Source organism: Chrysochloris asiatica, unplaced genomic scaffold (genome assembly GCF_000296735.1).
Source record: "Chrysochloris asiatica unplaced genomic scaffold, ChrAsi1.0 scaffold00076, whole genome shotgun sequence".
NCBI lineage: Eukaryota > Metazoa > Chordata > Mammalia > Afrosoricida > Chrysochloridae > Chrysochloris > Chrysochloris asiatica.
In genome coordinates, this window is record NW_006408594.1 from 7,364,434 (window position 1) to 7,380,028 (window position 15,595).

The 15,595-nt window shown below is 43.5% G+C and overlaps 1 protein-coding gene across 2 annotated transcripts in view; it reads right to left on the reverse strand.

The window, feature by feature from the left end:
• The window catches only part of HMGXB4 (HMG box domain containing 4), a 54,049-nt gene extending 42,255 nt beyond the window's left edge, over nt 1–11,794 (reverse strand). The window contains exons 1-6 of one of the 2 annotated variants that reach the window (XM_006865234.1): nt 11,724–11,794; nt 7,147–7,242; nt 6,347–6,495; nt 6,067–6,145; nt 5,846–5,960; nt 4,397–5,322 (exon numbers count right to left, since the gene is read on the reverse strand). In XM_006865234.1, the coding sequence (XP_006865296.1) occupies nt 4,397–5,254 (858 nt within the window). In that variant the 5' untranslated portion in view covers nt 5,255–5,322; nt 5,846–5,960; nt 6,067–6,145; ... (1 more) ...; nt 7,147–7,242; nt 11,724–11,794. The remainder of the gene's footprint in view (nt 1–4,396; nt 5,323–5,845; nt 5,961–6,066; nt 6,146–6,346; nt 6,496–7,146; nt 7,243–11,723) is intronic. The other variant, XM_006865233.1, reaches the window with a different exon arrangement.
• Nucleotides 11,795–15,595: the final 3,801 nt, after the last annotated feature.

Sequence of the window (15,595 nt, forward strand, 5' to 3'; positions counted from 1 at the left end):
GAAAGGAATGTTGGGAAGCATGATTAGAGAAAACTTGTAAGCCCGTCTTCAGCCTATAACTGATTGGAATACCTAAAAGGTGTTCTACAACTTGCCCAGTGAAATAGGCCTCATGCAAAGCCTTTACAGAGTATAGGACCTTAGGTGGAATCCTGAGTCTCATCCAGAACCTTGTGAGGTGAGACATTCCCACTAGAAAGGACAAGCAGACTGGAACAGCTACAGTGACAGATGATACATCTTCATGATGAACCTGACCTATACTCAGACCGGTAGTTTAAATACCAACAGAGAGGGAAAGAGTCTTCAAATCAAGTATCAATGCTATCCACTCTGTGAACAGGGTAGATAGGGATGGGCAACTTAGACACTGGCTATCTAAAATGAGGGGGCAATAAAGGCACAAAGTGACTGGTTTACAAAGTTTCAAGAGGGAGCTTAGTTTAAGAGTGTGGGGGGAAAGAAAGAGTCCCCACTGAATAGCTATCATCTTGTCTAGATGGGTCTGGTGAAAGAAGAAAAGGATAAGATTCGTAAGATTCAATAGTGAATAACTGTTATCATGACTAATCGCGACTGTCACACTTGTAGTAAAGGTGGAAGTTTTATAACAAAAAACGGGGAGTGGTTAATCTTACAGTCCAGAAACAGAGGACCCTAGGACCATTAAGAGAGGAACGCACAAATAGAATGTGGGACCTTAGCCAGAGAAGCAGCAGCACCAGAGATGGAGATAGAGATGGGGGCATGGAGACGGGGAGCAGCTGAGGACTCTAGATTCATCAACTAACAAGAGAAGGACTAAGAACTGGTGGCCAGGAGCAGACTTGCAGAATGTGCCCATTGGAGATGTAAATTATTATATATGCCTGAGTGGGGCTTTTTTTGCGTGTGTTTTTAAAAAACCTAAAGTGGATAGAGAACTGCTTTCAACTGATGGTATATGGAGGGGATTGTGGTCAATGTAATGAAACAAGTTATATGAATTGTTGAATGTGTGAAACTGATGATGTGCCCTGTAAACTTTCACTCAATCCACAATAAAAACCTTAAATTAAAAAACAAACAAAACAAAAACTAAAAGGCATTCTTTGGACTGAGACCCGACACTAGCAGGCAACTGCCTGAGGTTAATAAGCATGACAACTTCACTCAGTACTCAATCCAGATATAAAAGTATACAAAATAAAAGGAAATCTTCAAGACTCTGAAAATATGGGACCAGAGATAGCAATTTATAATGGTCACCTACAAAGCAAAAAGAGGGAATAGTATAGATACAGAACTTCCCAAAGAAAAGGAATACATCTTCAACATCAAATACAGGAAAATCGGTAAAAATTTGGTATGCAATTCAACAGCAATGAAGAAAATGAGAAGAAAAGCCACTAACCAAATGAACTCAGCGCAGATTTATGTGGAACAAAGAAACCAGCAGGACCATAAAAATCACACAGCAAAATGACAGCAATCAACAGATACCAACTGATAATTACACTGAACGTAAAAGGCAGTGCTGAAGAATAACAATGAATCTGGGTAACACCTCATCACATGAATGAACCTGGAAGACACTATGCTGAGTAAAATTATTCAACCACAATAGGACCACTGCTGTAAGAAGTTAAGAAAAGGTTTTCTAGCTAAAAGACACATTCTATGACGGTTACCAGGCGTGGGAAGGAAGGGGAAATTTTTCATTTTGGGTAGAGGGTAGACACATGCTAACTTGGGTGATGGGGAAAGCAATATGCAACAAGAGTGAAGTTGGCACAAGAAAGATGAAGGCAGTGGAAGACTAACTAGTGCAGGAGTTAGAGTGAATAGAGGTAAGCATGGTTAACTAGAAGGATGTAATCATTGAAATGACACGAAGTGTACGATTTGTATAGTGTGGGACTAATTATCTGTTCAGTTCTGTAAACCTTCATTCAATTCACAGTAAAAAGTTAAACAAAAACAAAAAACATCCCAATAAAGAACAGAAAAACTCTGAAAACAAATACTGAACCCAAGCTAGTACTATGGAAGCTGACGTGTTTAGGACCGGAGTGTGTATCTGGAACTTACTTTGAAATATATCTCAAAAAAAGGATAAGATGGATCAATGGATTGATATTATAAAGCAAATACAGCAAAATGTTCATTATGGAATCTCAGTGGAAGGTATTATGGTGTTCACTGCATAATTCTTCTTTTTATTTGGAAAAATCTGTAATAAAATGTTGAGAAAAATGATACACTTAAGGTTTGGCATCTGGACTGACCAGCAATGGAGGAGATGTAGGCTTAGGGGCATAAACAAAAAGCTCAATTAGTGACACTGGATTGAGGGTCCCAGGGCATCGAAGCAGAAATGTTTATCAAGCAGTTAGAAACTACACAAGGCCTAGGAACTTGACCCGCATTCAGTATTCCACTGTGCCATTTCCTAAACCATCTCCTGTCTTCATGCATTCCCTTGCGCTGAATCCCTTTATGCTTTTTCCGGTTGAGCTGAGGCTCCCCGAGTCCACCTTCAGCACTGAAAGATTGTTGTTAGGAAGTGCTGCCAGGTCGGTTCCAGCTGACCGTGGATAGGGCTTCTGAGGAGCAGCTGGTGGGTTTGAACTGCCAACCTCGCAGTTGGCAGTCCAATGCTGATCCTACAGAGTCACACCAGGAGTCCGAAATGCTGCTACTGTAAGTCTCTGCAAGACCAGAATGGAAATTCCTAGAGCAAACACAGAATCGCTTTGCACACAAAACAAACCCTATTTGATGAAGGGATATTCAAATCAATAAATTAATAAAAATTCATCCAGTTATCTATATGTTAAAAGTGATTTCAGGCTCAGAAGGTATAGTTTTGCCTCCTCCCACGGACTTCAAACAGTTAAAAAGTTTGTGGAAAATGGCATGAAAAGATAACAGAAAGTAAAGATAATGGAAACTTTGCATTAACTTGTTGAAGTCCCCTTGTACATACATGTACATGTGTATATGTATTTTTGTCTTTTCTTAAAAGGTACCCTTTGCAAAGAGGAAAACTCTTGCATCTCCATTGTAGACTAAAATGGGATACCTATTCCCAAACTCTGAATATGTTTGATTTTCTTAGTATCTTTTCTTCCAGCGACTACCTGATATTTCATTTTGCAGAACTAGAAAGAGTGGTCCTCAGGTGGTAAAACTATGGCTGCTTTTTAATCCCCCACCCCCCACCCCACTATTCTGAATTTCCAAACTTCTATTAAAGTACATTACAGTTTGATTAACAGGTTTTTGCTTGTTTTTAAAAGCAATCTTTAATGACATAGTCATCATACCATGCAGTACAACTGCTGGAAAATTCCTCCAGTGAGAGGAAAGAAATCAAAGTGAGATGGTTGGTTTCTCATTCCTCTCTCCTCTGAGGTCAATAGCTCCATCCTGCCCATTTCTGCAACCCCTGGCACCTTAGCAGAGAGAGCACTGAGCTGGGCAATCACTAAGCACTCAAATGGTGAAAGCATATGTTGGACAATAAAGTGACTGCAAGAAATCACTATCAGTGAAAAGATAGGTGCTTATGCCTTTAACTTAATTCTAATGTTAAAAATCTGTTTTTCAAAATGACCTCAAAGAACAGTTTCTCTCATCTCTCAATGGCTAGTGCTGCTGAGTGAAAGAAACTAAGCTTGGATTCTAAGTACCAGTCAGAGTAGGAAGCAATCTGCGCTTGGGGCAGTGAGAAAAGAATTCTACTAAGAAAATCCACTAAAATGAGTGTTGGTCCTATCTTTGTATCAGACAGACGTAGTAATGATAATATTTTATATTATTTCAGGAGGAGTACTTGTATGGGACTGTAGGATAAGCACTGATTGCAAGGTTGGTTTGAACCACATGGTTGGCAGTTCAAACCTACCAGCCGCTCCTCAGAAACCCTATACAGGGTTGCTAGAGTCGGAACTGACTTGACAGCATGTAACAACAACAAATGATTCCAGGAATCCTGGTGGCACTGAGGATCAGCATTGGACTGCAAACTTCATGGTCAGCAGTTCAAATCCACTAGCCTGTCTTTGAGAGAAAGAGGAGGCTTTCTGCTTCTGTAAAAATTTACATCCTCGAAGCCCTTGGAAACACAGTCACTATAAGTTGGAATTGATTTCATGATACTGAGGATGGTTTGGTATATGATTTTAACTTCATCTCCACCCCCCAAAACTGCCAATGGTTCACCTTGGATGTGAACCCAAGTCAGTGCTGTGGGATATAGCACTGGACCACAAGGTCGGTTTGAACCCTAAGGTCAGTGGTTCAAACTTAACCAGCTGCTCCTTGGAAACCCTATACAAGGTCACTGTGAGTCAGAACTGACTTGCCAGCACTGAACAACTACTTATTACATTAATTTAAAATTTAATTTTACCTTTTCTCCCCTTTCTCTCTCTTTGTCCTTGTCTTCTCTTTTCTTTTTCTTCTCACTATGCCCATCTGTGTGGAGGCCAGGGAGCGGTGGGGCGACGCTGGGGGGAGCGGCGGCTGTCATCGTGGCCTCTCCCCCTGCTGCAGTGGGAAGTCCTGAACTCCTCTTGGACTTGGAGTGTCGCTTCTCTTTATGCTTTTCCTTGTCCTTCTTCTTTTTGCTCTTCTTTGACTTTTTCTTTTTCTTGATTTCCCGGTAAGAATCATCAATCACTAACTCCCCCGCCTCCAGTTCTCCACCAGAGGACGAGTCCGATTCTACAAGAATAGGTTCTATTCCTGAAAGATGGAGGTTAGCACTGTGGGGTTCTGGGAACTGGGAGGCATCAGACCCTTCTGGGCCAGGAGATGAACGTGAGTCTGAGGATGACTTGTGCTTCTTCCGGGCTGATTTCAGAAAGCTCTGCAACTCGGGTCCGAGGAGTAAGGCACCTTGCTCGTCCCGAGCCGATTTCTTGGAGGATTTTTTCATAGCAGCTTGCTGAGAGGGGTACTGAAAAGACTCCTCATCAACGGAACTGCCTCCTTTCTCCTTTGGGGAGAGAATAAGTTTCATCTTTAGGCCATCAGGCTCGCGAAGGGTCAGCGTCTCTGTGTTCACGTAGAGCGGTTTCATTTTTTTGGATTTGTGGGAGCTGCCATCCTCCAGGGACAGTTCCCCGCTGCTCCCACTTACTTTCTTCCTGTGGTGTTCCTTTTTACTCTCCGGATGGCTTGAAGAACTAGAGGCTCTCTCCCCTGTCTTTTTTGGGGGCTTGGAGCCCGCTGCTAGTGGGGAAGTGATAGCCTTCAATAGGTCCATAGCTGTATCGGCAGGTTGCGGGCTGGATTTTTTCTTTTTCTTCTGTGACGATTCCAAAGACGAAAGGTCTGGAAATAACCAGGAGAAGCAATGTTAACAGGACAGGAAACAACTTCCAGCCTGTTTTCTCTCTCACCCCAAATGCCCAGATAACATGAGGAAAAGGCTGACAGGAGTGATGGCGGGGCGGGCCTTCGTCTGATTCCCACAGTTCAGAGATGATGCTCGTGTTGTGTGGTTTGGCTTGTTCTGCCTCGGACCCAGGAGACAGTTCTCACCACTAAGCTGTTTTTCTCTTCACCGAGTCTTCCCAAGTTCCCAAAGCGAGCAAACCCAGAAGAATGGACCCTGCTGTGGGATTAAGGGCCCTTACCACTTAAGATTAGGCTGCAGAAAGAGCACAGTTTGTGTCTGTGTTCGGGACATTTCGCTCTTCAGCTAGGTGCATACCATAGCTAAGAAAAGCTGGTCTTGTGAGTGGCTATACACTGATGGAGAGGTAACCCACAGGTGCAGGCCAGAGGGCCCGGGGGACTAGAGAACCATGAGTACAAGATAAGTGGATGATTGGGGGGAGAAGGAACCTGGTACCTGGTGAATCACAAATGAAGACTGTTCTTCTATGCTGAATCCTCCAAAATACCAGCCCTCCACCTGTCTCCTCCTCCACACAGGTTTACCGGCACTCAGAACAAGAACCACTGCCCTGTTAAATAGGCCACTGAGTCAGCAACAGCTGGAGCGCTTCCCTACCCCGACTCTAAGAACCAGCGACGGTGCTGATCCCACCTGGTGCCCTTTCCCATCCTTACCTCCATAGTAGTAATCATCAGAGGAGTGCTTCCTCTTCTTCTTGTGCGTGTCCGTCCCCAAGAAGTAAAGTTCACTATCCTGGAATTCAAGAGGAAACATAGTTGATCATCCTTTGGAATGACTCTTGTTCTTTGATGATTTTTTAACTTTGCAAAACAAAGTAAAAGAAAAAACACACATAGATGTGAGACTTTAAAAAGGGAGAAAAAAATAGATGTGAATGACATTTATTTTTATTAGTTAAGACAAGAAACAGTTCAAAAACTTTCAGAACCTTACCTTTAACTTCTTCTTGGAAGAATTCCTGACCTGAGCAGCGATTTCTTCCTCTTCCCTTAAAAAATCTTTGTAAGAACGTTTCTTTTCTCGTTGGCTTCGGCCAGCTGCCAGTCCTATGTCCTCAAAGCTGTGATCACCGTCAAAGCAATCTGAGGAGCATGGGTTCATTTGGCAAAAGAAATGAGAAAGTCAAGTAAGTAATGACCAAATCAACACATATGTACTGAATGCAAGAGTACCTCATTTCTAAATGAGAATCATGTTTCACTAAGTCCACCAAAATACAGAGCTAGATCCAAGGGAAAGGAGTATTTCTTGATGACCTGGCTGCAAATACAAAACTCAAACCTGAAGAGGCAAAAGCTTCCACTACGCCAGGCCCAATGTGCATCCTCAGACCTGGCTTCTTAGTTGTGGTTTGGCAGGTGGACACGGACTTGAAGAGGTCAGGCTGGATAGAGTACGGATTCATGTGCTGCGCTGCTCTGTGGCAGTCCAATACGTGATTCCTATCCCCAGAGTCCTGCACACTGGAGCTGGCAAGGGCCAAGAGTGCTGCGGGAGAGCACCCCAGTAATCTAGACTCAGATTTCGGACTCTCATGCTGGAACCCCTGTCCTGGTTTTCGGTTCCATGGGCCCAGTCTGGGGGTGTCGTGGAGGCTGAGTATCATAACAGTGCTCTGGACCATCATCTGAGAGTCCAAGCTGTGGTGCCCAGTCCTGGTCACTATGTCCATGGGCTGCAGGGAGTGAAGAGGACACCCCCTTTGGAACGCTTCTCAGATTAAGGGGGCATACCTTCTTTCTTCATGGGGTCATCATAAGCCATGGCGGTCCTCAGGGCCTTTGAGAATGTCACTGTGTCCAGGCTCCTTCCCGTCTACAGGGCCAGGTCTGAGAAACAAAGAAGGAAAACCCTCCTGTAAGGAGAATTCACTGTGGAGAAGGAACCTTCCAGATGGAAATGCGTGGTGATCCGAGGGCCGACTGGAAGGGCAGCAAGAAATCAGGGAGTGTCTTGTCACCTCCTCACTCAGCTTGGACATTTACTCCAGGAAGTACTCTAGGCTTAGATTTGATTCAAGAATTATAGGTGTGGTTTGGATAAGTATATAAAACGCCTCCCGTGTAATGAATTTCTGAAATGCCAACAAAACTGACAACACCGAAACAGTGTTAACACAGAAATGGAGTGATCTGTCAGGGCTACAAAATGCACAGTGAGGCAAGCTGCAGAGGAAGCCAGATCCCACCACATGGAGAGCACAAAAGCCTGCTAATTTGACTAGTGACACGTAAACTCTGTTCAAGTCCTAGTTACATGGAAACAATAACATCATAGGGATAGAAAAGGTGTATTTTTTCACATGTATTTTATTGGCCTAAGACTTTGCTCAGTGCAAGAGTAGGCACACTGCTTACACTAGCTGAGCATATGCCAGCTTGCAACACTATCAAGCAGCCTGCTTCTCTTCGTTTGCCTAGGTGAAAAAGCAGGAATAACTACCATCTGACCAGTGATAATGATTTTCTAATGTTAAACTGTCACTAGTTAGAAGTATCACGACACGGTCTTGTATTTGTTAAAATTATTATTATTTTTTTGGCATTAGTTTGTAGGTCAAATTTACCTTGAAGACAACAGTACTATGAACTGCACAGTAAGATAGTCACTGCACTACTTTAAGGACAGGTAGCGTCACAAGTCTTGATGGAAAAGTCTCTGCAGTAAATTTAAAATGTATAAAAAACATTGAAGATATTCTCATCCAGTTAGAAAAATGTTTAGGAGTCGATCTAACTGGTTATTTACTCATGTTTTATTTTACCTTCATTAGTATAATGGGAACCAACTTGACAGAATTTAACAACAATCCCTTTTAGGTAGGTGTGGATGGTATTAAAATGTGCAATTTCTGGGACAAAGAAAATGAATTTGATTAACAAGGGAGTTTCATAAGACTTTTCATTAAAAAAAACAAAACACCTAGAGACTCATTTGTATCAGTCTGATAAAATACAATGTATTGATGGGCTGAAATTGAAAGCAGGAGAGAGAGCAGTGGAAAGTAAATTACAAGAGTGATTTACAAGTCAGATTGAGAAAAGAAACAAAAAAGCAATTCTTCCCTTCCTTAAGAAATGAAATGGAGACTAGGCTAGGTCAAAATTAAGAGCAGCAAGAAGAGTGAAGCAAAGAAACAAAATCAAAAGTTACAAATGAGAAAACTGCTTGTTTAGGGGAGCTTTCTTAGGAAATAATGGGGGTAGGGACATAGGGCTGGCCTCATGCAGAAATGAGAAACAAGATACATAGGGTAGCCAGTTTTTCATATTCCAGCATCAAGTATCCAATTTTCTCAAATGGCAACTACTATCTTCCCTTGCTCCCTCAAGTAGTTCTGTCCCACAGGGAGAGGAGTGGAGGGAAGGGTATGCCACAGGGCACTGAATCCATTCATATGAAAATAGTAGATCCTTTCACTGGCACCAAATTAGTGAGTTTTTAGAAAAATATGCTATCACATTGGTTTCTATGTATGGATTTGTAGTTGTTAAATGCTGTGGAGTCACTTCCGACTCACAGTGACCATATATAGGGTTTCCAAGGAGCGGCTGGTAGGTTTGAACTGCCAATCTTGTTAGCAGTCCAGTGCTGATCCTACAGCGCCACACTAGGACTCCCCTATTGGCTGATACTGTGGAGAAACACCACAACTTGAGACTTCAAGTTAAATGCTTTTCACGCCAAATAATTTCTGGCAAAGAATGCTTGAGAAATACTGGGGGGCGGAGGAGGGTCTCATAGATTCAATATCAAATATGGCCACCAATCTGTCAACAATAAACTGCACTTGGAAATGTTGAGTTCTGAGACTTATAATCAGACCCTCCCTTTGGTAACAACAAAGGACAGTGTTGAATACTATACTCCTCAAAAGAGAAAAAAGGATCTCCAAAGACAAGAGTAAGAAAACATTCACTGTGACTGAATGCACTAGGAAAAGCCATGTCTGGCCTCATAACTAACTGCTTCGGCAAAAAACAACAACAACAAAAACCAGTAGGTGAAAAAAGTTGTGGGAGGAAAATAGAAAATTAGGAGTTGTTCCTCAGAGGCACAGGCCAACACAGAACACATGTAACTGGTGCTAGCATCAAGTCTCAGAATTAGGTCTGCTGTGGTTCAAATTTTCTTGGAAAACACTGAAAAGTATTTCACAAATTATAGGATTACATAATCTGTAGAAAAATATGAGAGAAGCCTAAAGCCAGGTCCAATTCATCACAGACTCGGGGCAGTTGAAAGCTTGAAAAATTCAAATTATTAACACAAATGACAGCATCAGTCAAAAACTTGGGCAGGCTGGATGGCCTCTTCAATTTCTAGGTTCTCTAAATTCAGATTATTGTAGCACAGGGTCTAGTTCTGGTTGCTGACTCAGGAAGATGATACTGGATAAAGAATTCTCAAGCAACAGTATGAAAGGCAGTTGAAGGCAACATTTATATGCAGCCAAATGAGTCCCTGATATTCCTCGGGTGTTTCAAGGACTATCTGTAATAAATGTGGAGTTCAATGCTCGGCAGCTGACTATTCAGACTCAGTGGAAATGAAAAATCTTACTTTTTTTCCATTAGAAAACAGAGGTCATAAATAAATGTTGGCAAATGTAGAACAGGTGTTAAAGCCCATTTTTCTGAGTTGCATAGTCCTGGCCTTTATAGAAATCAATGCTGTCAACTTCGAGAGGCAAGGACAATTTTACAATTATGTTCATCTCAGTGTACTAAGAAATGACAATGTAAGTAAAAGTTCATTATTTAACACTGTTTATGGATTTTTTAAAAAATGTATACTTAGAAAATGTGCAAATTGTTAAAACAATGTCTCTTTTGGGATCTTTGGATATGTTCGGGAATAAAGGCTTTTGGTATTACCAAAGTAATTAGGGGAGACTTAAAATCATCAGTTACAGTCTGTGGTTACATGAAAAGTCAAATTAGAAATACTTATAAAGGATCTTTTGAGGTGATCCGAGCATCTTCATCCAGAATGTGAAAGCATACTGAGAAAGAAGGAACAGGGTCTGTCCGTTGCAAATGAAACCTTGCGAACCAGGTGTAGTCCAGGATGAGAGATTTTGTCCGAGGTTCCAACATTGTCTTCGCCCAACCCTCTTTGTAGAAACTCCAATTGCCAAGTTGACACAGGAAGCTGCGCATCCAGCTCTTGTCAGTTTCAGATTTTTTTTTTTTCTTTGATGCGTGTGCTACTCCTAGGATTGGGACAGGTGATGTCTCATTTTGGTCCACGTTTCCTCCAATCTCAGACGCCACTCCCTTCTCCAGGGACCTGCCTATGGATGCATCACTCACAGCCCGTGCCAGCTCTGGACAGCCTGGGATCGACTCCACTCCTGGCCGGGTAATTAAGTGGAACCACGACCACCGAACAGATTGGCTGACAACACACATTTCCATAAAACCAGCGATACAAAAATTGACAAGCCTTGTCCAATCAACAGGCTTTATTTTGGATACAGTTGATTCCTTTCTTTTTTTTTAAAATATTATTTATTCGGCCACCAGTTTGGGCGTGGGAATAGAGTTCCACGTTTGGTTACTTCTGCAGATTATCGAACAAGGAGGCTACAAGTACTCGCTGCGGGGCAGGGGCCTGGACAGGAGGAGACACCACCAGCAGGGCACCTTCCACCTGGGTCGCACGCAAAGAATACACCTATACCAGGTTATTTATCCAAACAGCCCCCAAGACCACTATTTTGGGGTCCCCTCCGCAAACCAATGGGATTCTCCCGGCAGTTTTGCAGCAACTGCTAGTTCAACAAAGCTCTGGAGAGAGGAAAAGAAGATTCCTCGCATCCTCTTGGGGCAGCTGCGAACCCAGCCCTCCCGTCGCCCAGACTCGGGCCCCTTTCCCCGTGACAGTCCCAGGACCCCGCATGCCGGGTCCCGAGCCCAGCCGCGCTGCCCACTCGGGTTCCCGCGTCCTCGGCGGCAGCCCGGAGCCCCCGAGGGCGGAGACGGCCCGGGCAGGGGGAGGGGCGGCTCGGCCCGCAGGTCCCCGGGGCGGCCGCACGCCCCCTCCCGGCCCCGCAGCTTTCCCGCCTTCCCCGTTTGAACAGCTCCCGCCCGCCTTCCTCCTTCGACCCGCGCCAGCCCATTCCCGGGGGCGGGCTACGGCCGCTACTTCAGTCCCCGGCTCGGCCCCTGGGCTAGGCCGCGACGGGCCTGGGGCGTCCCCGAGACGGTGTCGCGGGCCCAGGGCGGCGGGTGGCGGCAGGGCGGGGCCGCTACCGCCTCTGGGTGGGGGCCCGGCCCGGCCTCGTGGGGGCTCCGCTGGCCGCTACCTTCACTCGGCTCGCCCGGATCCCGCCTCAGCGCCGCCGACCGCCGCCATCTTGGAGAAGGAGAGAAAAGCGCGAGCGACCAGGAAGCCTCAGTCGATCTCAGAGCGCAGACTCGGGCTCGGGAGGGGGAATCCCTCTTGAGAAAGAGCGCCGAGCTGATCGAATGCAATGCTGAATTTGCAGCGCTTCGGGATTCGCGAAAGCCGTGGAACTCATATTTATTGAGACTCTACGGTGTGCTAGGCTTGGCGATAATATAGAAATACTGCTCACTTTACAGGTTTAGAAATTGAGACTAAGGGATTTGCTTTAAACCACGCTTCCACTGAGTGATCTGTTAGTTCGTAGTACTGTGATGAGGTTGGCGTGGCAGTGAAGTTGGCTGCGTTGCCACCTGTATTACAAATACCAGCGGGGTTCCCCATGGTTAGATTTCAGCGGAGCTTCTAGACTAAAACAGACTAGGAAGAACCAAGAGGCTGTCCACTTCTGAAAAAGTAGCCACTGAAATACTTATGAATGACAACCGAACATTGTCTGGGATATGTTGGAAGATGAGCCCCTCAGATTGGGAGGCGCTTGAACTGTCTTCTGAAAGCAAAATTAACCTTTATGGTGTGGATTAAGCAAAGCTTTCAGGATTTTCACTTGCTGATGGGGCACGACTCAAAATAAGAAGAAACAGCTGTAAGCACGCACTAATAATCAGAACGTGGAAAGTAATGATAAGGATTTATTGTTAAATTCCATGGAGCCGTTTCCGTGGAAACCCCTCTATAGGGTTTCTGAGACATCTTGTGAAAGCTGAAAACCTCATCTTTCTTCTGGAGCAGCTTGTGGCCTTGCAATGCAGACCTTGTGGTTTGCAGTCTAGTGCTTACTACATATGGAGCCACCGCGCTCCCAAAGATAATGGATTATCAAACTGTTGGTTCAGCAGTCTTTCAGCCATAACATGCTCTAACCTCTGCAGTGAATGGAAGATGGAATTCCAATAAATCACAGCCCCTACACTGGACTGCCTACCACAAGGTCAGCTGTTCGAGCCCACCAGCAGCTCCCAGGGAGAATGACGAGGCTTTCAGCTCCCACAAAGATTTACAACTTTGGAAACCCTGTACAGGGTCTCTATGAGCCAGAACCAACTTAACAACAACAACAACGACACAACTGTGAAATGCTGAAAAGTTAAAACTCCAGAGATAAAATTGTTGAATTTATTCTGCAAATATAATTGTAACTCATAAATAAAACTAGCACCGTGACTTCCTTCTTCTTAGCCCCCTCCTGCTCCCCAAAGTCAGTAAATTTCAAAATAAGAAGAAACAGTATGAGATTTGCATTTCTAGGACATCCCTCTTTGAAGTACTTGTTGTTGTTGTTAAGTGTCGTGGAGTGGAGTCAGTTCCGACTCATAGCGACCCTGCACAGGGTTTCTGAGGCTGTAAATCTTTACGGGAGCAGAATGCCTCATCTTTCTCCAGCAGAACCGCTGATAGTTTCCAACTGCTGACCTTGTGGTTCACAGCACCATCCGTAACCACTATGCTATCAGAGTTCCTTTTGAAGTACTTAAGAACCTTTAAAATATTATTTTCCTGTTGTTCTTCAGTACCCAGGATGTTTTCAACTCAAAATTGTTTGCATAAAAGGGAGATGTAGTGGCTCACATTATTGAAATGTGTACTGCCTTCAGGTCTGGCTGGATCCAGGGAAGGATTCAAGCTGGTCTTCTGACATCTCTTTGTGGTCCTTTCCCTTGAGTTGGCTCCAGGTGGTGAATCCAACAACTCCAGGCCCCAGGGGTTTCTTCTTCCCATTTGTTTGGACAGAAGTCCTGAGCCTGATGCTTATTGCATGTGTCCAAACAGAAACCAATCAACACTAGCAAAGGCATAGAATATGCTGACTGGCTAATGTTAGAGCACATGCTCACCGCCAGCTAATGTAGATGTGGAAGGTTTTATTCCATCCTTGTCTTTAAGGTGGATGCAGTTCTTGGAGATGCAACTTTTCCCCAGTCGTATTTTGAATGCTTCCAAATCAGAGGATTCAGTACTATGTTAGACAGTATTGTATTGTGATACATAGAGTTTTCACTGCCTAATTTTCTAAGTTGAGTGTCAGGCTTTACATTTCAGTCTGTCTTAGTCTAGAAGATCCAGTGAAACCTGCCTGTCATGAGTGAGACTGTTGGCATTTGAAATATCTTCTAATATCACAGAAACACCAAGCCACCACAGTATGACATACTGACAGATGAGGGTGGAAACGGGTCCTGTTGATCCTTTGTCTTTTGGAACCTGAGAGGAATTCATTAATCCATAAATACATTTTATTTGCATGTGATACTAATTATATTGTTCCATGATTTCTGTTGGGGCACCTCTCTTTTGAATGGGTACACATACAGATCTCTTCCAATTAGCTGACCATATGTATAGTAAAGAAGAAAAAAAAAGGTACTTGAAATAAATAAATCATTGGTCTTTCAAATTTTTATTATGTGATCTCGAGCATCATTTCTATCACCAAGGCCATATTTTCCAACTACTGATTCTTCCTCTTTGTTTTAAACCTTTGCATTCCAACTGCTAGTAATTATCAAAGCATCTTTGATTCCATGTTTGATCAATTTCAGACTGAAGAACTTGGTAGAATTCTTCAATTTCATCATCACTGCTTTTAGTGGTTGGTGCATAAATCGAATAATTGTAGTAATAACCCATCTTCCTTGTAGGTGTGTGGATATTATCCTGTCACAGACAGCACTGTACTTCAAGACAGACCTTGAAATGTTCTTTTTGAGGATGAATGCAATGCCATTCCTCTTGAATTTGTTGTTTCTGGCATAGTAAACCATACAATTGTTGAGTTCAAATGGTCAATAACAATTCATTTCAGCTCTCTAAATGCCTACGATATCATTCCATTTCATTCTGGACAACTTCCAATTTTCCTAGATTCATACTTTGTACATTGTTATTGTTAAGTGCCTTTGTGTTGGTTCTGATCCATACTGACCCTGTGTAGGGTTTCCAATGAGCAGCTGGTGGTGAGCTTGAATCATGGGCCTTGTGGTTCAAGCCAGTTTTGCAATCCAGTGCTCACAGCACCACATCAGGACTCTTTACTTTACTTTGTACATTACACCTTCCAGTTATTGAAGGATGTTTGCAGCTGCTTCCTCTCATTTTGAGTTGTGCCCTATCAGCAAATGAAAGTCCCAAAAGATTTGCTCCATTCACGTCATTATGACCAACTCTACTTTGAGGAGGCAGCTCTTCCCCAGTCATATTTTGAATGCCTTCCAACCAGAGGGGCTCATATCCCGGTATTATTATCTGACAGAGTTCTCCTACTATTGAAATGTTTTCATTTTCTGGCACTGTATCTGACAATGCTCTGCTGCTATTTATAAGGTCTTCAGTGGTTAATCTTTCAGAACTGCTCTGTCCTTTTTCCTAATCTGTCTTAGTCTGGAAGCTCCACTGAAACCTGTCCACCTTGGGTGACCCTACTGGTATTTCAAATACTGGCGGCATAGCTTCTAGCACCATAGCAGCATGCAAGCCACCACAGTATGACAAACGAACAGATGAATGGTGAATTTGAATCATTGTCAGCAAAATTTTACATGTAAATGGTATTAATGATATCATTTGATAATTTCCACTTTCTGTTGGATCACCTTTCTTTGGAAGGAGCACAAATATGGATCTCTTCGAGTCAGTTGATCAGGTAATTGTCTTCCAAATTTCTTGTCATAGATGAGTGACCACTTCTAGCATCTGTTTGTTGAAACACCCCAGTTGGTATTCCATCAACTCCTGGAGTTTTGTTTTTCACCAACAATTTTAGTATCGCTTAGA